Raw genomic sequence first — 23,659 nt, 5'->3', positions numbered from 1 at the left:
CAGAACAAAAACTCACCTTTTCAGATTGGGCATCCCACTTAACTATCTACCATTGTCTCTTTACTTATCTTGTTTCTTGTTTCTTAAGCTGTTTTTATTTTTATGTGTTGTACGCTGTCCTCCGAGATGCCCCAGAGACGGCGGCTTTAAATAAAAATCGTATTATTTATTATGTATTATTTATGATCCTATTCCTATGTACGAATAAAAGCCATAAGAGACAATTTTACCAAGTCAGACTACCATTGTCACATCGCCAATATTGTAACCAGCAGACCGGGGCATGTGTGGGGTGTCCTCCTGAGAATGAAACCCCCCAAATAAGCAACAAAATATCTGTAGCACCTGGGCCACCAGACACTACAAGTACAAGAGAAACTATTAATTGTACAAAAAAGTCATTTTGGTAAGATTCAGAAGTATTTTAACATGGTTCAATGTGCGATTATTCTTTGATAAACAACTGCATGAACAGCAAAATGCCGGAAGTCACATAGACAGTTTTGGTGACCTGTCAGACCGCATCATCGGCTCTACACAGAGAGTAAATGTGAAAATGTCTTGAGTGACTAAAAATCTTGTTGCACTTAACAGCACATAATGGCTTTATTAATCTTTTCTCAGATTTTAATAAAGACTCTAGAAAAGCAATGAAAAAATAGTCATACTGAGAGGCTAGACTGGAGTAACAGAGAGAATCAGCAGGGAGATCATCAGGGAAAGTCCTAGAGCAAACAAGTCTTCTAAATTAAACGTCAGAGTACGTTGTTTGTCACTGTTCTCCAGAACAACACATACAGGTGTTTTCTGATATGACTCCACAATCCACAGGACGACATTGTCACTGCCTATAAAAAATATTTCAAATCACTGTTTCAAAATATAACCGTTTTCTAATCTTACAGTAGTTAAGGTTTGGTTAGGTTTGCACTAACTTTGTGTGATTTTGAGGCTCTATAATAATGTCACACTACTTCCTACTCTGTTCCTGATGAACAACAGTCTAGAGAACTTTGTCACTTGAACGTAAACATCAAGTTTTTTGTCATTTGTTGAAACGATTGAGGCCGTTGTATTTCATCTGGCAACAGACTCCACTGAGCACAATATGGCAGAAGAAATTGTTGCCATGATTAGGATACCCCTAAGATACATTTGTCTTGTTTAGCTTTTTATCTTATACAAATGTGAGACATTTGTTATTAGACAATCCTGTGGCTGCTCTGTGTTGCAATCTTACATCAGAATCAGATAAAGACAAAATCCAAATGGTCCAAATCTTTATATAGCAACTTCCACACCAGCTAAAGTATCCAAACCAAATAGGTTCTGTACTTGCTAAATCCTCACTATTATTAAACTCAGATTTTAAGTACAATGAGCTATTTCAGTCATGAACATTTTCTTCTTCCTCTTTGATGTTTATGATAGCAAGATGTTGAGTTATTTTAGTTATTAGAGATAATGTTGCAAGAGCACAATCTTCCCTAAACGAAATGACAGACAACCTTTATCGGAAGTAGAATTAGTGCTACCATTGGGACATAGTTGCTTACCCAGCCATGACGATGAAGAAGTCTAGCCTGTTCCAGGTGTCTCCCAGGTAACAGCGACGGCCAAAGATCCCAAGAGCCACCATCTTTATGACCATCTCCAATGCAAAGAAGATGTATATAAATGCATCGAAGGCCTACGGGAAGAAAGAGGAAGATAAAGAAGTAAGAAAAAAGATGCATATACATTTTGCTTTAAACACATAAACCAGACATCTGTTTCGTCTGGTATGTTCATGAAGCAGGCTCAAGCTGTTATCAAAGCTTTCTCATTTCTTTTTACCTTCTAGAAAAGAAAAAAAAGATTTAGTTTGATAGCACCACACAAAAAGAAAAGCAAAACTGCACATGTACCCTGAAGCACACATGCACACTTCTCAAGCCTCAGGCAATTTTTTTTTGGTTATGACCCCTATCTTTTCAAACACCTCAAAACAATCCATGACCTTCTATTTTCAAAGGCAATTTTAACACTTTTTAAATTTCACACTCCACAGCAGACCCATCCCAAAGCTGATTTCCACCCAACTGCCCTTTTAAACACCACAAATTATGATCTAATGGCACACTACCTGAATATGTATTCAAGACTGATGTTCTCTTAATGTGTTTTTGAGTGCTCTCAAGTAGTGACCATGAAAGCACTGGTGGCTATTGCTTGAGCCAAGTTTACTGTTAACACAGTGATTTGAATAGCTTAAAAGAGCTAAATGTGTGTATGCATGCACTGAAAACACGTGTCTGTACTAATATAATACCACATATGTGCACCAAACCATGCTGCAATACTTTAATATTGCAATACAGGAAAAAGAAAGTGAGGGAGATCCGGGTCAGACCACAGAGAGTACAAAGATGAACAGAGAAGAGACAGTGAGAGATAAATGGAAAGAGAGAGACAGATGAGCTCATATCTCTGCCATGTCCTGCTTGCATTATTATGGTTAGATCACTAGCTAAACCTCCTATTGTATTTTCGGAACAAAACTCTTTCCCAGTGCTTTGCCCTAGGCTGCATGACTGTGTTTGCTGCCTTGTTACATATTCCTACTACATATAACTCAAGCTGCTACCTCTTGACACAGAGAATTCTAAGGCTTGGAATTCAAATACACAATGAAGCGGCATGGCTGCTAGCAAATAACTCATTGGTCATAATTTGGATTTTAGATGATGACAAGCCCTTTTCTCCCAAACCTGTCATCCATCCTCAAATTGGGCACAAGAGCACACTATTGCAAATGTGTTAACATTTTTGTACTACTGTTTATTCTCAAAGTTATATATACTTGTAATGCTTACTTTTCTGACTTTTCTGAATAAATTAAATAAAGCATTTGACTCAAGATGCAAGAATGTTCACCCATTTAAATTGTTCTTCAAACATCTACAGGTAAGGTAGCAGCTTAAGCTGGTAACAATCTCATGGGAACAAAAAATTATAAGAAAAACATATTAAAGTGCTCAAATATAATGTAATATAAAGTAAAGTTACTATGCCCTGAGAATAGAATTTTGTGCACTCAACAAATCAGATAATATTGGACAAACCAATACACATGATGCAATGGGAAAACAATTTTACAAAAGGTTATTATAACCTTTTTAAGGTTCCATGCAATAAAATGACAAGATAGAGCCTAGAATCCCCGGCAGTCTAGAAAAAACTTATGTGTGGTACATTTGGACAACCAGGTGTAATATTATTCAACTGGAGAATTTTGTTTTTTTGCACTGATACACAATTGCAGGATGGTGTATGTACCTGTAGACCACAATGAATGAGACAAATGGTCTGTGAAAGTTTGGGAATTTATTTATGTTGCAGCTAGAGGTGTAAGAAAATGTAAAAAAATATTCTGCCGCGACATTTTGTTTTGTCATATTTTCATAGATTCTCAAAAATATTGTATCAATTTTAGTGTTTAATAGTGGTGTTGTAAACTGACAGCTGTGGTGGATGTTACCGTAATAAATACAAATGCAAATCCCACACTGCTCTGGTTGCATAAAAAGTTAACTTTTTTTTTTTACTCAGATTTCAGACAGTTTTCCTAAAATGAAACAAAATGTGATACGTATCGTATTACCAGATTCTTGTCAATACGCAGTCTTAGTTGCAGCACTGGCAGTAGCAGGGTTTTTTGTTTTATCTGAGTCAGAAATAGCAAGTCAAGAGATGGGATGAACAGCAATCTATTCCCTTTTTCTACAAGTCATTGTCAAATTAAGATATTGTCTGTACCATTTGTTATATCAAGATATCTAAAAGCAGATAAGGAAAGCAGTTGGTAAAAATTAGAGCCCTTTTTGGGTGCATGGGCATAAGCATAAATGTGTGTTCACTGTAGATGTATGAATCTGTGCTTTATTTGCACTTGTGCAAGCATGGCTTTTTGTGTACTATAAATGTATAAAGGTTGGCCCATTTTATTTTATTATTTAATTGGCAATCACCGGACAGACGGTGACTAGTTGGACTATTTTAACATACTGACCAATGTGCCTTGTAATACGTTTGGAGCCAACATATGTATTATGTTCCTGCTAATTTATTCTTTCTCCCTCTGTGACACACACACACACAAAGCTGGCAGCATGCAATAGGAAAGATGAGAAGATCAGTCTCACATGCTATTTAAATGATGTTTTGATAAATAATGCAGCCTGCACGCTTCACATGTAATCCGACATTGGCTGCACCAGTTGGATCCCTGTTGCGCTCTGCTCTGAGTGAAAGGGGAATGAATTCATCATAGTTATTTGTCACTACCGCCAGCTTCCTCTTCAGTCGGCCTATCAGGTTTTATCGTCAACATGATTTGTAAAGAGGTTGAGGCTGTCTTGTGATGGGCCCTTTCATGATTTGAAATAGGAGCTGGTGTGGAAGCTACTTCATATGCTGTCATTGTGCCACTTATTTGGCAGGAGGAGCGGACGTAGTAAGTAGGTTATCAGGAGTTGTGATGGTGGATCATTTAAAATAAAATGTGTGTGTGCGTCTTACCCTACTTGGGGAATGAGTGAATGGCGAGAGTGATCAGTGTATAAATCCAAAGGCACCATGAGGACAAATGTTCATTTCACGCTGACAAATAGGACAGGAAAAGGAATACCTGATATAGTCATCCACCTCCTTGCAGTAGGTACCATTTTCTGCAGCTTCTGGCTGTGAGCTTGTTAACTTCCTGTCTTACACTGGAAATATCTATTAAAAAATTTCAATCATTATTGATATTTAAATTTTTTAATTTGCTTTCCCTTGTCCCATTCACTCATGAAATTAAGGCCATACTGTGCAAGATTAGCTGTCAGGTTTTTATATTTCACTACAATTAGTGTTCAACAGTTAGACCACCCAAATTACACTTATGCTTGTGATGACTGGCCATGCAGATAATTCTGCTTTGATGGGCAGAGGTTTTGAGATATTTGCCTCTCAAATGTATTCGTGCTCTTCAAGGCAGTGAAAAAAAAAAAAAAAAAANNTTGTGACAATGCACTTTTGAGTGGTTTGCTTGCTTAAGAAGTAAGCTAATCTTCATCTTCAATTTATGTAAAAAAAAAAAAAAAAAAATCAAAATCCATTAATTTGTTTGACTTTGTCCTTTAATTTCTAATATACTTTGCAGTAATTATTTTGACTCTTTCGGGCTCATTTGAAGCTGAATTATCAATCACAGTTCAGTGTCATATAGTCTAACTAATTAAAAGAATTGTTTAACAATCTGGGAAAAGTTATTTGCTTTCTTGCTGAAGATTGAAAAACGTATTACCACTCTAATGTCTGTATGGTAAATATGAAGCTAATGCCTGCAGCCAGTTAGCTTAGCTTAGTACAAAGACTAAAAATGGGACTAAGGGCCATTGCACACCAAGTCTGTTTTTTCCGTCCAAAACTGTTGCACGTTAAAAAACAAAACAACCTCACATTGTGTCAATCATGTTTACACAAGGACCCAAAAACTTTTGTCCATCATTAAAGTTTTCGGAACAGGTTCCAGTAAGATGAGAAAAGCATACAGACAGCAGGGAGAGCGACCGCACACAGAGAGAGAGGGGGGGACAGCTCAGCCTCTTGTAGCCGTGGTGCCAGATGCAAGATGCGGGCAGAGTGGCAACAGCCTGCGGAGAAACCTCTAGTGGAAAGAAGCAAGGAAGGAAAAAAGACGGATGGAATGACAGCAGCAAGCAGACAGCTCCTTTATCAGCAGGTGAAACTCTCTTCGTTCTTGACAACTTGGACCTAATTATTTATTCTTTTTCTACTTTCAAGTGAGAGGATCAAAACAATCATGCTCATTGGGTGACAACTCCATCTCGTGTTGTGTATTTCGCAACAAATATGGTAATAAAACGCATCGGACTCAGTGTGCAAGGTTTCAATACGTAACAAATTCAACCGAATGATGGATTACAAAAATACATATATACGAAAAATACAGACTTGATGTGCAAAGGCCATAACTCTGTCTGGAGGTAGCAAAATCCCAGCACCTCTAAAGCTCACAGATTAGCATGTTCTATCTTGTTAAACCCACACAAATACTTAAGTGTAAAAAAACGACAGCTGTTTCCCCGTTCCCAGTCTTTGTGCTAAACTAAGCCATCCAACTGCTGACTCCAGCTTCATATTTACACATACAGTATCAGAGACAGGTATTGTCGCTCAACTAAATCTCTGGAAGACAAAAAAAGGTATATTTCCCAAAATGTCAAACTATTCCCTTTAAGTTGTTGTATTTTTAGGTATTGACCAAAGTGTACCACATGGCCCCCAAAGTACCCCACCCATCCCCCTCCACCCTTCACTGAGACTTCAAACCCCTGAGGTCAGGAAGTGAGGTGGGGATGCTGTATTTCACAGAGGGCCAGAGAAGCATGTGAGGGCCACTCTAATAATCTAAGCTCTGTCAGCAAAATCCCTCCTGTTACCATTAGCAACCACCAGAACAGGACCCCTCACACTACCTGGGGAAACAATATGCTTGTTAGAGAGACAAAGGGATAGAGGGAAGGGAGAGAGAGAGTGAGTGTGTAGGATGGGGGAATGGGAACATAGGGAGGAGTAAAAATGGTATTGGTAAGGAGAGGTAGGAGGAGGAAGAGAGATAGTAAAGCAGGAAGATGTGTTGCACAGTTTTAAAACAGCAGTGAATACTCATTTGATATCTCTGCACAATGAAAATAAAATCCAATGAGATAAATAAACCTATTACAGTTTAGTCTGGGGGGCTTTATTTAATATTATAATCCACCCTAATGTGCCGTAGGCAAGTAAGATATGGCAGTACAATCGGTCAGCATAGCAACAGCACATGGTACAAACCAACAGCAGACACCTCATGTGCAGGTTATTGTAGACATATTTTAAAAGTCAATGAAGATTAAAACCAACAAAAAGCATGTGAGGCAGAATTAGGTCGTCCTTGTCACACCTGAAATTGAGCCTGCCAAATTTACTTCAGTGAAAAGCAATTACAATCCCAAAGGCACACACTGAGTCCTCAGCCAGTTGACAAATTACAGTAGTAACACATAATCCACATCAGCCTCACACAGTTTACACACAGAAACAAAAGAAACTCTGGTCATTGATGACCTGTTACAGGATCAATCAAGTCATCTCATGGGGGCCAACTTTGTCGGTTGTGGCATTTGTGGTCATCCACAACCACAATTTTAACTGCTAGTACTTATTAAGTGTATTCCCATCACGAAGCGACAAAATCACATGCAACTCCACAAGACTATATTAAAACAAACTAAGTCCCAATTCCCTGTTCAGAGAACAGGAGAAAATATAAACCTTCCAGGAGGGAAATATTCTAGCTGCAGTGTTTGTCTGCATCTCAGCTTGAGGAATAGTGACAAGAACAGTGGTGAGTTGCTCTGAGTTTATGTCAGATAATTGATAATTTTGTTCTATCTCTTCATCAGACATGCTGACATGTTCTCAAACACGGGCAAAAGCACACACACACACACACACACACACACACACACACACAGGGATCTACCTTACCCGGTATCTATCTTGATACTCTCGCATTATCATGGTATAGCAGACAAAGTGGGTCAGTACTCACACACACACACACACACACACACACACACACAGGGATCTACCTTACCTGCAGTATCTGGCAGCGGTCCGAAGTGCAGTCGATGTTCTCACAGGGCTGGTACATGCCCAGTGTCACACAGTTGAGCAGGATCACCATGATGCTAATCCTCTCGAACCACGTATTAACAGGACTGGGGTTAAGGAGCATAGCAGCTGAGGAGGAGAAATGCACAACCATACACACACTGTATATGTTTCAAACTAGGCTTGTAAGGGTAAAATAAAGAGTGGGTCGATGGATAGATGAAACACAGTCTGTATGATTTTTTATCACACATACCCCTTAAAAGATCTGCCAACTATTTCATAGCATGTTTTTAAATTAGTTATATTATACCTTAAATTAAATACTTTACTATAAATTGGGACATATCTCTCCATCAGTCCAGGGTTGCTTCTCAATTAGTTTCTGCCTGTTCCCTTCGTTATCTTCTTTAAATCTTCAATCAGTCACACAGTAACATCTTTACTTTCTCCATGTTTCTGTCCTCACTTCTGCTTCCTCTTTTCTCATTCACATCTCTCTCCTCTATCCCTTTATTCACTATTTGGACAGCCTGTAAAAGCCTATTTTAAAAGTCTGAGGGTAGCCTACTTTAGCTTTAACAGTGTTAATTACAATGTTTTTTTGACTGACAGCTCTTGTCATTATGTGGTGGATATATATGTTAAGCTATGTTGTTTACATTCAGCCTAACTTGAGATATCAAGCTGATGTTACAGTAAAGACATCTTAACTGGACGGTTAAAACAACACTGTAAAATAACCTTTAAGCTCACTTACTTACTTACTTAACTTCTTGGTCTTTTATTTGACAGATTATAGCGAGCTAAATAAATGCAATGAGTTTCAAAGTGTCTGTATCCTCTAAACTTTGATACATGCCTTCATGCCTGCCAGCTTGAAGCTTCAGTGCGTGGGGTGCGTTTGTTTTAACTCACTCGTAGAGCTAGTGGGTGGAGGATTGTCTTCGTGTTAACAGGATACAGTGGTCCTGACATGAGGATAATAATGTCCCAGCAGAAACCAAAGAACCTTGAAAGGTGGTAAATGGCTCCAGTATGGTTTCAAATAAAATTACTGATAAAGACACGGATTTTCAGAGCTATCAACTCTGTATAACTGTTATTTTGCCAACAACTGTATTTATCATTATGCTTATATATTTAATTTCTGGTTTCAAATTTGTGAAGGACATTTTAATGTACAATGTCATTCTTTACATGGTCACATTAGACATTAGATTTAAAAAAAAATATATATATATCCTCTGTCTGAGCCTCTGTCTGGTGTCTGAGGCACATTTTCTTCTATTTACCAAAGTATGACCAAGTATAGAAACAGACAGATTCACATCACACATTTCTGTATATGCAAAAGTGACTCATTCACAGCATGTACGAAACACATCATGCAAGCTAAGAGGTCACACAGCCGCCACTCTCCCAGTGAGCAATTCATCAATGAAAATGAAGATGAGAAGTCTTTTTGAGCCAACCTATTTTTTGCTACATGACCAGTATGAGTCACGAAATCAGACCTGACAGAGTAAATACTATTGCCTGCCAAGGCACAGGACACCTTTTGTGGTATTTATTTAAAATGATGGAAGATACAGCAGTTTGGGCTCACAATTTCATTTAAAATAATAATAACATGAAAAGAAATATTCTGGCCAAGCTATAGTGTCCCCTGCATATTTAACAATATGTTTGATTTACAGTCTTACTCTATTTTTCCTCTCCTCTCACCCTCTCTCTCACCTTGTTACCACGCAGGATGCTCTACCACCCTCGTTTCCACCTGCACCATATCTACCAATGCACAGACGCTATGTGTTAATACAAGATAATTATTGTGCAATTCTAATGCTATGCAAACACGAATAAACTGAAAAGGCAAATTCACATACTAAATTATGCATATAATAGTGGGGGGTAAGTGTGTGTTATAATCACTCTCATGCAGTTTAAAAGTATTTCACAGCTTTTCAATTCTTTTATATCTTAAGCTTTCAGCTTATGTTCTTTAAGTCCTATACTCTATCATCTTAAGTCTTTAATTTTTGTTTTGCTTTATGTATTCACACAATGAGCTTAAAGTCTTTTGTTCTTATGAACTTTGCACTTACAGAACCCTGGTGTGTTGTGGAAAATGTGTGTGTGTGTGTGTGTGTGGCATGCAACATGGCTCTATGCAAGTGGAACTGCAAACACAATCTTGAGCCGCAGACACATTAGTGTGACCAACTAATTTTTACGTGGACAGCTACAAATGTTTAATTAACAGAAAGGGGAGGCACTCACACGTCTTACAAGCAACTGTGGGTGACATTATTTTAATCAGAAGAGACTTAATTCTTGAATGAAAAAATATATTTAATTGACATGTGCATAATAAGGATGAGAAATGAGGAAAGTCTCTGGTGATTAGACCCCATGGTGACGTCTTTGTATTTGAAGGGATTGGTGAAGCTGTTAGTATAGGAAACCCCCTGATGGAGTGTGGACACTGGTGGTGGTGGTGAAAGGATGAAGAGAATGATGAAGATCTGAATGTGATGTGGAGTGGACATCTGATGAGCTCAACCTGGGCACTAGAAATGATGAACTGGAGGTGAATGTGGTGCGGGAGGGTCACAACGACTTCACACTGAAATGACAGCTGAAAGCAGCAGAGAGGAGAGCGGATTAAAATTTTGACAGCAGCAACATGATTGGGCAGGAGGAGATTGTGGCTAAGTCTGATTGGTTTAACTGAACGAGTAAACTCCTTTGTCAGTTGATTAGAAAGGAGCACGAGAGAATTGTGAATTAATGAGGCATAAGTAGAAGGTCTTCCTGATTAAACAGAGCTTCATTTATATCCATTAATGCAACCCAATACAGACTCTACTTTAATTATACCTTTATAGTCTATTTAAAGGCAAAGCCCAACATACAGAACTAGTAGCAGAAACTGTATCCACGATCTGTCCACTTTCAAGATATCTCGGATCTTCTGACTGAAAAAATATATTTTGTCACTGCTGGTTGTGCATGAACTAGTGTCCCCCTTTAAAACCAAAAAATGTGATCAAACCTTAAGAAAATATGCACACATTGTGGCTACTGAAGTAATAACACTGCAGAGAGCTGGTTAAGTTGTGTGTGTCATTTCATGTGAGTGCAACCTCTCATTGAACCTGCCTTGCACTGAATACACTTCAACAGTCAACTGAGTTTCTAAGGACAAAAGGCTTAAAACTTTAAAATGAAAAATAAAGTGATTTGAAGCTCAAGGATCTTCCAACGAAATCTTAAGTGCACTTTAAAGAAACTCTTAACTGTAGATGCTTCCTGCAACACACATGTACACACACTCACACTCACACACACACACACACCACACACACATTTATGCACTATTTCCTTTCATCCAGAGATTATGAGTAACATTTTTGTTATTAATTTTCACAGTAGGACTCTCTCCTACACGCACACACACACATAATCTGTATGTCTTTCCATCCACCTAGCACCTCTCCGCTGTCTCTGCTATCTCTTTAGCACTGCTCTCTGGGGGTAACACAGTGAAATAGGAAGAAATAATATCAGAACAATGTGTGGAAAGGAATATTATTATGAAGTCTCAGTGCTTTCTCTTCCTAGTTTCCTCATCTAACCACTAACCCTTTCTTTGAAATAAGGGTCTAACCCCCTTTGGGTTCCAACGTTCTTTTTTTCCTTTCCTTTTCTCTAACTCATCTCCCTCAATATCATTTCAATTTTCCCAGCTGTCGCCTCTCTCCTCTTCTCTTTCTATCTCTCTTTTTTTCTCAGGCTTTTCATTTGTTCCCAGGTGTGGCAGAGCAAACGATGGACAATTTTGCCCTCCCAGCAAAAACAAACGCAAACACTTTGGGACATATTATACCTCGACAGGCAATGAAAAATCAATCAGGCCTGCGTGTGTATAAGTGTGTGTTTGTGTGTGCGTAGCAGCACTCCCATAGCACAACTAAAGAACCTGCCCTGAGGTTCTGTGCCAGCAAAGCGAGAGCCAAGAACAGAGGCATGGTATGAACTCGCAGAGAAAGAAGGAGTGAGACAGTCTGAGAAAATAAATAAACACAGATATACAAAAACGCATGGGAGAAGACTTGTTTGGGACTTATAAACAAACACAAGCCAGAAGACAAAGGACAGAAGCATATGCCAGTGCACAGTCCCTATTTGAACTTGCTCACCGATCCTGGAAGATCAGCCTGGAAAAAAAACCCCACACAACTACTTCCAAACTCCTCCATTATATGCAAACCACCATACCTCACATCCTTTGTTGATTCCTCACCTCCAACCCATCAAAGCCAACAGTATTAGCAGCCTCTGCACTCACATGTGAAGTGACTCAGCGCTGGTTTGATTTCAGTTTCTTTGTCATACTGACCCCGGACCTATCCATCCCGAGGGAAATGAAGCAGCAGGCGGCTGACTCACACCCAGCTGATTCCAGAGCGCTAGCTGATGGCTGGTCATGTCACTCCCTAATCATGTTGGGAGGGCGCTAACTGAGTCTGACACCAAGGATGCTTTGAGGAGAAAGGAATGGAGACATGCTGTTATTGAGCTTCAGCATTTAATTTGATTGTCCTTTTAAAGCTTTTATTCACCCTTAAAATGTCCAAGCATCCACCCAGAGACAATCCACGTGTGGTTGGAGGGGCTCAGCTTGAATTTGTCAGTCTCTGTCCTTCTTTTTCTGGAGCAGCACGTCTTCTCTCCTCACTCCTGTATGTCTAATCTTCTTACGATGTGGACAGGGCCTACTCTCTGTCTTTACTCTTCTCTCATCTTTTCCCTCTTTTTCTCCTCTACGTCTCTACCTATTTTTATGGCTGTCCCTCTCTGTCAATAGAGATTTCGTCAGACACTTGCCCCCTCCCTTTTTTTTTTCTCTATTTGGGGCTTTCCAACTTTATCAAGCTCTCTGTCTCTTGTTTTGAAAAAACAATTCACAATCCTTCCTTTGTGTCGCTGATTCTCTTTTTGTCTCTTTCCATCTGCTATTGTGATGCATTTAAGTAAAAAGGCAGAGGTAAGGAGCCCTGGTTTGACCTTCTCTTCCATACAAATGGAGGGCTCTGGTGCATGTGTAAAACCAGTTTATTACCTGAGTGCATTTCTTATTTATTTAGTCCATATGTAAAACTGTATTCCTTGCTGGCTAAAAATAGGTAAACATACAAATCTGCATAAATAGTTAGAGTTAAAGTTCAATGACAAATATTGTATGTTTAATATCTGCCAGTTTATACTGATTGTTAGTTAGTAATCGAGTATGGACCTTTGATATCCTTTTAATCTCAGCTTTGTTCCATTTCTTTTTTCTGTCACATGTAATAAAGACTGCTTCATCAAGACTGGGCAGGAGAAAAAACCCTTTACAAGTTGACTACATGATAACAATTTGGCTTCCTATTCTTGTAAATAATTTAGGAACCAAATTCTATTTCTGTATAATTATTTTCGCTGCTGTAAAACAGTCAAACTAGTGTGTATGTGTGTGTGTGTGTTTCAGTGCAGGCATTTATATAATCCATTGAAAATGCAGGAATGACTCTATTAAATGGATGCACCAAATCAACAGCTGTGTGTGTGTGTTTGCTTGTTAAGAACAGGATGACTCATGTCTGAATGAGATCTATGTAATTTACAATGAGGCTTTTCGACAGAGCTCCCCTCCTTAGTGCCTGTGTGTGTGTGTTTGTGTGTGTGTTCCTGTGAAAACCCTCAGGATCAGTCTCATTCAGAGTGAATCAAAATGACATTCTTCCTCTCACTGTGGCACTGAAGCCTGTGCCTGTCTCTTCTCCCAGTGAGAGCACAGCATGATAGGTCACTCATGCACACACATACACACACACGTGTAGTCCCAGTAAACCAGTACTTGCAGCATTCCTCCCCTTAACAAAACATACACAAACACAGACAGTCACACACACACACACACACACATTCTTCTCCACCCATTTTTGTGACAACCACGATTCCATCTAGTTGGGTGTTTTTTCAAATTCACAGTCTTAAATACAAACCATAGTTGTGGCATGTGTCACAACGTCAGCTACAGTGAGGAGGGTCCCAGCTGCTGGAAGAAGAATCTATCAGTACGGTTGAATAATGTTCAATAGTGATGTCCAGTGCTCAAACTGATACAGAGTTTGTCTGCCCACTGTCCATGGCATTAGACATCCGCACTTTTGTTTTGACTCTGTAACTGCTGTATTGTGCCCTTGCTTCTCTCTCTGCCACTATCTGTGTCCCTCTCTATGATTAAATAGTGAGGCAGACTGCCAGGGATCTCCCCACCTACCACACTCTGCTCTCATCCCTCTTTTTATCCCACTTAATTTCTAGTATCTTGTGGGAAAATTGATCAATGAGCCTATCTACGTGTCCGTCTGGGTGGCTCGCAGGCTGTTCTGACCCTCTAGCTGCTTGGCCCTTGTTTCTTCTTCCTTACTGGTCCACAAGGCTTCTCTGTCCATCCTTCCATAGTGCCTGCCAACTCTCCTTTTTGTGCCTTAATATTTCCTGCTGATTCCTGCTACCTTTGTATAAACAGAATTTCACCTTTATCGTTTTCTAAAGTGGTCCAGACCCCTCACTATCTATGCAAACAGCTGTGCAAATACCCATGTTTAACCTTTAATGATGACAGAAGGCTGTGCTAGAGAGTTCATAATGTTCTCAACAAAGCCCTTCCTTCTGCATACCAGTGGGCCAAAAGCTCTTTAGCCAAAGGAGCAAACACACAGTGAAGCACATAATAAGTTAACCAGCACCTTAAAAGCCTCTAGCAAACTGCAGTAGGCTATATGTTCTGTAAGTGCTGCTATGCTTGTCTCAGCAAATGTAACTTTCACTTTGTCAGCCCCAGAAAAAAGTTTGCTTATGCTCCTGATACACACTTTCTGCCCTTCCTGTTCAAAATACCATTTGAAATTTGAGGAATTACACTTTTGCATATTTCCCCCGCACTAAAAATCCATCTTTGCTCGATAGTAATGTTAGCAGTCTTTGGGATCTCCAAAATAAAATGGCTGTTTGAAAAGTGTGTGTCACGCAATTAATAGAATTGGTCTCACACGTCCAAGAACCAGACATTTTCCTCCCAAAACCATGAAAAAATAGTAGGCTATAAGGAATCTTGCTTTATACCTTGTAGTGCAGTTAAACAGGGCTCAGCGCAGAGGGTGAAGATGAAGTTAATATCATCTCACTGTCCTTATTCAAGTATATACACTCTGATACAGTATAAAATACAGATTGTAAAGTTAAGGTGACAATCTAATCTAGTGTTAAAATGTGCATTATATCCACATCCAGTTATTTCCTCTCTAATGTTGCTATGATGAGGAAAAGGAATGGGTACAGAAAAAAAGATACAGAAGGTGATACAAGAATTATTGAATTTGTAGACTTGATCTTAAAATGTAACTTGATAAAGAAATACATGTTTTGCTAAAATAAAGCACTTCATTGTTCATTAATTTCTTTTGGTTTACCTCCACCCTTCAACTTTTACCATGATCTGAGTATGTATTTGCACTGGGAAATGTTCTTTCTAGGTAATGTGTCAATAATAGCCCCTGACTACAACTTCTCACACTGTATCTGCTTAACTAATTTCTTGTAGCAAGCATTGCATAGCCCCTATATTTGTCTAACGTGATAGCACTCACTGTGGCTGGACAAGCACGTTTTTAAGCATTTCTTGCAAACTCAAGGTTTTTGTTGGATATTACTGTTAAAACTGAATGAAGGGCTTACCAGTGGCCACGCAAAAAACAGTAATACATGCTGAATGTGATTGTGCATTGCCTATTTTCTCCAGTGCAAGTGTAAATGAGTGATATGACATGAATGAATGATAAAAAGCAGAGAAGTCATAGCAAAGACTTTTATCAAAACATGCGTGTATTTATTCAATTTTGCAATTATCAGATGAAGTTTGCTGTTTATTAAATTATTCATGTCTTCAAGATAAAACACTGAAACAATTCAATTTACATTTATCTTTTTTTTCTTTAATTTCATTTTTGTTTTACCTCACCCCAGGACATGGAAAACACTGTACATTCCTGAAAGATAAGTGTAATGACTATTGGCTGCTTTGTAAGCATGCAGTTGAGGGTAAATTAACCCATAATGCCATGTCAGCATATGCTCAGAAGTATGGAGACATACAGGCTGTGTTTTTAGTCAGTTTAATTTTACAAGTGGTGTACACAGTCAGGTTCAATATTGCATTTCAAGCTTAGCAGTCAGCAGAAATGAATGAAGAGGTTCCTTATCTGTTTTTGTGAAATCTGTAAAGGCATGCTCCACTGATAAGTGAAGGACTGTCTCATTTAGAATTTGATTGTTGGAAAAGCAGCAATGAGGCTGCAGTTTTGGGGCTCCTCTACCCCCTAGTCTCACAAATGATAAACACTTTGTCTGCCATTTCTGCAGGAATAAGCAATTACAAAACAGTAAAGGAGTGGACTCATTACAGAATCCAAGAAACTGCAATCTAATTTGATAATTGCACTCATAATTCGTTTATCGCCGGTGAAATTGTCACATTATGTGTTGCGCTCTCTCCAGGACTGCTGCAAGCAAACACACATGCACAGACATATACAGAAGTCCCCCTTATACACAAACACACAGATGCACATACAGACACACATATGGCGAAGACAAAAAGAAACATACATACAGACGGACACATAGTGCCAACCACACAGCCTGACATGGCAAGCAGAGACCTGGAGCACCTCTCAAGACAAGCCTATGGCCTGTAACCAAGGCAACATGAGCAGACAGGTTGCCTTCAGCAACTGAGACAACAACAAACTGTGTGTGTCAATATTCATGTGTGTCTGTCTGTGTTTTTTGTATGCTGTTTGTATGCACACTTTTGTCTGTGGGAAGATGCAAAACATATTGCAATTGTGTACAAGTTTCCAGTTATGTGCAGTGTCTGCATTTGCAGACAGAGGGTGATTACATTTTCCATCCATATTTGAGCATTTGAAAGCTCAGGGTGTGTGTGTGTGTGTGTGTGTGTGTGCGTGTGTGTCTGCATTTGTGCGACTGTGTATCTGTCTTTCTCCTCATATCAGCTCAGCACAGCAGGTGCCTTGCTCCAGTACATTGCTGCCGCTAGTGAAGCTGAATGTATTGCAGACACCATGGGAAATATAAGCCAATACTTTCTCGGCTTGTAGCAGAGGTAGAGAGAGAGAGAGATAGAGAAAGAACGACATGACTCAGTGAGATGGAGAAGAGGAAACTGAAAGACAGACAGAGGGAGACCAATATAAACTGAGAGTATAGAGGCAAGTCAGGGGTGAAAGAGGATGTTGGTAAAGGAAGCGAGCAAAGGAATTTGAAAGAGGCATGCATAGGGAAAAAAGAGCTCGGTAGGAAGAGAAGGGGAAATAGATAAAGACTAGAGAGTTTGGTGGGTCACAGGATAGTGGCACGTGCAGTGTACTCACAAGCCATTAGTTTGGATTCGACACAGAGTCAGAGTATTGGAAACAGGAGGAAAGAAAGAGAGAGGATGACAAAGATGTGATGACAGGACTATGCTGCTGACATCTGCAGGGACTAGTCAGACTCTGATGTGACAAGCGACCATCCTCACCAGCTCTCAACCTCCCTCCAGCCATCTGTCTTTCTTTCTGTGTGTAATGTATTCTATCTCTTGTCACAAGTAAAAACCTTGCATTTGTAAAAAAATAATAATAATAATAATAATAAACTCAGTCATTATTTACTGATTGCTCATCAAGAAACCCTATTGACAATCATGACTCCAAAAGCAAGAGCTATTTGAACCCCTTTAGTCTTAAGAGCAACCTGACTGGTCACACGTGGTGACGCCATCTGCTGTGGGATCTCTCCCGCAACTTCACACCTCCTTACAGCCACTACGACAGCAAGACTGTCAGAGGAGCAGCGGACATTGTCAGCTCCTCTCTGGTATCTAGAGATCACAAGCACCTGTTTACCTTAGCACTATGAGCACCCAGAGCAAAGACAAACAAAAAGAGCCTTTCCAATGGGTAAATTAGCATCACAAATTGCTGCTATTTAATAGACTGACAATTCTGTTAAGAGCACAGACATTTTTCATTACCATTTACCCCTCATTTATCTGTGGGTCTGTTCTAGACTATGACAAAGAAGGAGTTTACACATCAACTCTAAGCCTTTGTCCCAGTTCAGGTGATGCATCCTCCTTAGGCAGCTGCATTTCGACACCAAATACATCAAAGAGTAGCAGGCCTGTCCCCCTTCTTTTGACCGAACTTGGAGGACACAACCAGTGTATCCTCTGCTGACCTCAGTATGCCATATGTATGAAGTCAGGAACTATAACATGGCTGCATGTTCACCATGTATTCAAGTTCGGGTTAAATCAGTAGTAAATATATCACAATAAACTACATCAATGACGAAGCTACATCCGGAGGTAAATAACCTGTAGTATGCAAATGTTATTAGTGTCTACGAATTGTCTCCAAGTTTTGTGCTTTGTTGACTGTCTGAGGGTGAGAGGGTGGTAAACCTAAAACTATATCTCTGTAAAGATTCTCATATATTCAAGTCATATCGAGGAGTCAAGTATCAATTATAGTTTATTCTTTAAAAGCCACTTTTAGTACTTACCTGTCCATCCCACAACAACAGAGATCAAAAGAGAAATGGAGCAGCACAATTAAGACATAAGACTGGGTGAATCTGGTGACTGCTTGTCTTTCTGGGAAGTTACAGAGCTCCTCAGGGGCCACATAATGCAGCTCATGTCAGTGTGGAAATCTGTCCATATGGTCTCATAATCTGTGGTCTCAGTTTTGGAAACTATGATTAATTTAGAGTTCTTTCAGAAAATGCCTGCAGCAAAGACATTTTTACTTACCAGGCTAACCAGAGCTAGAATAATGTAATTAAATAAGCCTAAACAGAATAAAACATCTGATAAAAGAAAAAAACAATATGTTGTTGTTGGAATCTTGATTGGAGACAATTAAAACCAAATTGAAATGAATTATTCCTTGGGAGAATGTGTGTCATATGTGAACTATATTGAATTGCAGGGTTTTATCTGAGTAGAACACAAACAACAGCCTTATCACTCTGTCTGAACCGACAGAAGAGAGTGAGGATAACAGAGATCAGAAGGAGGAGATGGGGATCAAGAGGATCTGGTTGAGAAGGGAACTGTAAGCCCTCATCTCTCTCATCTCTTCATCCATATTTCAACAGGGGTCTAATGGGCTGACATGATCCCTTGTTACAAACAGAGGGAGAAAATGACTGAGGGCTCAGTAAGAGAAGGAAACAAGAGAGAGGGGCTTGGCTGTGGAAGCAATTAAAGGGGAGAATTCCACTGTGATCCCAGGTTTTGCTCTTTTATTTACAATTTTCCTCCATTTAACATCAATTGTGATAGTTAGGGTTAGGCGTTAGGGGTTACGTCCACAGTTAAAGATTATTTCAATGAACACACAGATTTATTTAATTGAAAATAAAATATATCTTTAACAGTTCAGAGCAAAAATAAATAAATAAATAAATAAAAATGATTGCAGCATAAATTTTGCCTAAATGAGAGTATTTTAGTGTATATACAGCAGCCAGTAAGCATGACATATAGTATGAAAGATATCTCTCATCCATACACAAGCTTGATTGCTTGCTCTTCAAACCACATGGGTATATGGCCCCAACTTTAGATTTTCTCAGCACTTTTTGTGTGTCTTTTCTTTCTGGCAATCGATTTTCTCGTGATTGGTTAAGCTCCCTGAATATACGGCTCTAATTGCAGGCATGGCGAGTGGATCCCTGAGCTTCACAGGTGTTTCATGAAAGGAGAACAAACGAGCCAAGAGTAGCACGGTAGATGAATGAGGCGACACAGGGTGGGAGCGAGTGTGAGAGTGAGTGAGACAGAGGGAGAGAGACACTAAGAACAAAAAGAATTATTAATAGGTGGTGATATAGCCATTTGTGATGGTAATTTTCCAGCAGAAAGGTGAAGGTTTCTCTTTCTCGTTCTTTCTCTGTTTACTGTATGCTGATAGAACTGAAGCAGATCTAGCGTCTCTTAATTTCTTGACAAAACCTCATAACATAGCTTTCCAACACAAATCAAAGAGCATATTTTTGACCATGTGCAGTGTGAACTATCATGATAAAATATTATTATTATTATAAAGTAAAAATACCAAAAAGTTGGTGGTTGCAGATTTCTACAACTAAGCCAAAGTGATCTGTTCACATTCTTCCCTGTGTAAGCTTTTATTTTATCTGAGAGATCAAATAAGACAGCCCCATCATTCCCAACCACCTTCCTGTGACTCTTACAGAACAAACATTTAGCACTTCAGTTTTCTTACCACATTGTAATTGGGTAAACAAATGAGTAGTATAATATACACGTAATTTCTAAAAAAACTTAAGTTAAAAAACAGTTTGAATATGCTGCATTTGGAAGACACCTGGTGCATCCACCAACAGACATGAGTGTTCTGCACCTTTTTCATGAGTTTCATCATTGTCATTAAATAATGTAAAAGTGCCTGGTTATGATGTGGAAATTCATTCTGTCTTTGACAGCCAAATACAATTCCTATTGGAATTAGGAGGATGTGTGAAAACATGCCCAATTAAGGCCACACACCAGAGGCAAACATTTATAATTTATCTAAATGCATCTAAATGCTAACATCAGCATGCTGACGTGCTAACAATGACAATGTTAACATGCTGATGTTAAGAAGGTATAATGTTTATATCGCGTTCTTACCATAGTATGTTAGCGTGCTAACATTTTACCAAATTTTGGCCTGATGGTAGCACTACATGAAAAGTCAGGGTGGCTTGAATGTGTGTAGCACGTTTCATGGCACTCCATCCAATACTTAATAGCACAAATATTAACCTCATGGTCGTGCTATAATAAAAGTGGGAACCATGAATTTCTGTACAAAATGCCAAATCTGTCTAATAGAAGTTGAGATATTTTACAGGGTAAGTGAAGATTTTGACCTACTGGTGGCGCTAGCGGAAGTCAGTGGATCCCTGAAGTAATTAGGATTCATCCATCCCCAGTGAATGCATGTACCAAATTTAACAACAATCCATCCTAAAGTTGTTGTGACAATTTAGTTTGGACCAAAGTGGTAAACTGACTGACTAACCATCAGACTACCATCCCTGGAACCATAATTTGGTTTTCGTATTACTAAATACGTATAAACATCTATGATAATGCAAAATTTCAGAATTAAAGGAAATGTTTTTTCATCTACAAAATGGGGCTGTTGTGCTTAAGAGGGGGAAAACTGAAACCTCCAGTGATTTTACTTATTTGTTTTTCCACTAAAATCTTAATTTGACGTTACCTCTACAAGCCTAACAAGACACTTGTAAATACTGCACTCTGTTGTAGAGTCTTAAGAATACTATGTGGCATTTACTGTAACCCACAAATGCTTTACTGTGAATCAACAGAGGCTACTGTGATCCCTGGCCGATGCCAAAGGAGAGAAGTGCTATTGTGGCCTAAATTTTACCTCAGGCTCAGTAGAGCTGCTGTGACAGCTCCCACTCAGCTCTTGCTCTCTCTACCAGCCACAAACACCAAAGTAGTCAATTCCACCTCCCCAAGTATAAGCCACAAGGCACGCTGGATCAGGGATACAGAGTGACTGACAGGCACATGACTGACAAACTGAACCCCTTATTAGTTGGTTGTGTGTGGACTAAAACTCCCAAATCCAAGGAAAATATAACAAACTAAACAAGTTGCAGAAGTTAAATTTTATAATTTTCTACATGTTTTAAAGAGAATCACCTGTGTTTAAGGGTGTGTTGAGGTTGTGTTTATTATACATAATTTTGTTCAGTTTGAAAGCGACTGTGTGTTATCATTATGATTATTATCATTATTAAAAGTTACCACAACAACTATAAAATGTTCTTGCCAAATTCAAATTGAACATGAAACATGAAAATAAAATAATCTGAATAAAAATCACACACACGCAGACACTCGCTGTCTTTGTTTCCTTTGACCTTGCTTTTCTGTTTACCATGCTTCCTTCTTTCAAACACATTATGGGAGGGGAGACCCTGCCTTCAGTACTGCATTATGTCTGTAAATGATTTCTGCCTGGTTGAATTTTTGTGCTTTAATTTTCTGAAATTAAAACACAATTGCACGTATTCAAGTTTATCTGAACCAAATACATTGCTTAGTTGTACATTGACCCTGGGTTTCATCTTATGAAAACAAGCCTTTTATAAAATACAATTATTTGCTGTTTGCTAACTCTACATCCTTAAAACTATCCAAAAAATGAACTAATCTAAACTAAAAGAAAATAGATACAAATACAAAAAGTGGAAGGTTTAACATAGCCCCTTACTGTGAATTTTCCCCCTTTTCTTTCAGTAAACAATGAGGACGTTTTGTCTTTTGCAAGCAGCAGAGTGATGGTGCTCACACACATGCAACATTCCTCATCACCTGTATCCTCCTAAAACCATAATTTTCTATTATATTTTTCTCAGTTGGTTCACTTGAGAAAATTCTGATTGCTTCTGTTGCAGTGAGCATGGAACAAACACAGCAGGTCCAGTGGTTAGTTCACAGGGCGTGCTGAACCCTGCAAGTTCACGTCCCACTAAGTGGTTTTGCCCTGACTTGGCTTTGTTATTTGTTTGCAAGTTAACTTTGTTGAGGAACTTTTTTGTGAAGGGCTCAGAGAGTGAACAAAGTACTTCACCGACGTGCTGAGTCTACACACCCTATTCTCTCACTGTCTCTACTCCAGTCCTTCATTTTTTTGTCCTTATCTGGCTACTGCAATATTAATCCACATGTGCTGCAAGACTGAAATTAAGTCGAAGAAGGGACTCAATAATGCATAGCACCCTCTTCTGTATCGCTACCTTCAGGTGAAGCTTGTACAAAATTAGGACATTGAAATTAGGAGCAAGCTTGGCTGGCTAAATTACGTCTAAGTTTACTTTTTAACTGCATGACTGAGAAAGTTTTAGCCCTGGTGCAGTTGGTTGGAATAAGTTCGTCTTTATCTCCAGTGTGTGTGAATGTTTGGACTGGTGGCAAGTCTCTTGTAGGCATGTCAGCCCAGCAGGAGAGCCAATGTTCCTGTCTTTATTAATTACTACCTGACACAAACACACACACTTGGTCACACATACACGCACTTGCCTTCACATACATACCCAGACCTCCATTAAACTGCTCCACAAAATGCACACAGTTACACTTGGACTCAAACACACACCTGTCTCCAGCAACATCTCCTCCTTTATTTCTGAAGTCACTCACATCTTACCACATGCATCCCCAGATACACACACACACACACACACACGGTAGCAACAGGAAGCTAGTAATTTGTCCCCATATCCCCTCTGCACGTCTACTTACTCATGCTTGGTTAGGCCTCAAAGGGCATTGAAGAGGCAGATGAAGCAGAATGACGAGCCAAGCTGCTAGCCTGAACTAGAGACAGCTAGCATGACCTGCGAAAAACCATAATGCACTAGACAGCATGCCACTAAATGACATACTGTAAAAAAAAAAAAATACAATTCAGATCTGTTCATATTTCTCTCTTTGGGGCCACGTAACATTTTCCTGAAAAGCCAAAAAACATGTCAAACTGTTGTTTTGCTTTGCATTATTCATTAGCCTAGCTTAGCATTGGCATTTGCTACTGTACTGTATATCGCTCCCAACTCTCATAACTATCATTTGCCATGCTTCCAAGCTTGTCCACAGCACTGGCCCTTACTCTCATTTTCATTACAGTCATTATAAGTCAAACTGCCATTCCCTCATTTTAATGTGCCTGATAATCAGCCTACTTGTGAAGGGCACAATGTGAGCACGGCTGCCAAG

The 23,659-nt window shown here is 39.2% G+C and overlaps 1 protein-coding gene across 1 annotated transcript in view; it reads right to left on the bottom strand.

The window, feature by feature from the left end:
- cacna1ia (calcium voltage-gated channel subunit alpha1 Ia) overlaps positions 1-23,659 on the bottom strand; it is a 107,746-nt gene that overhangs the window by 65,811 nt on the left and 18,276 nt on the right. Inside the window, exons 2-3 of the mRNA XM_035655735.1 lie at positions 7,688-7,799; positions 1,557-1,690 (exon numbers count right to left, since the gene is read on the bottom strand). Of these exons, the coding sequence (XP_035511628.1) occupies positions 1,557-1,690; positions 7,688-7,799 (246 nt within the window). The remainder of the gene's footprint in view (positions 1-1,556; positions 1,691-7,687; positions 7,800-23,659) is intronic.

Source organism: Morone saxatilis, unplaced genomic scaffold (assembly GCF_004916995.1).
Source record: "Morone saxatilis isolate NCDOM2014 unplaced genomic scaffold, NCSU_SB_2.0 Contig14, whole genome shotgun sequence".
Classification (NCBI taxonomy): Eukaryota; Metazoa; Chordata; class Actinopteri; family Moronidae; genus Morone; species Morone saxatilis.
The sequence above is the reverse complement of the archived record's forward strand: the minus strand, read 5'-3'. Positions and strand labels throughout refer to the sequence as shown.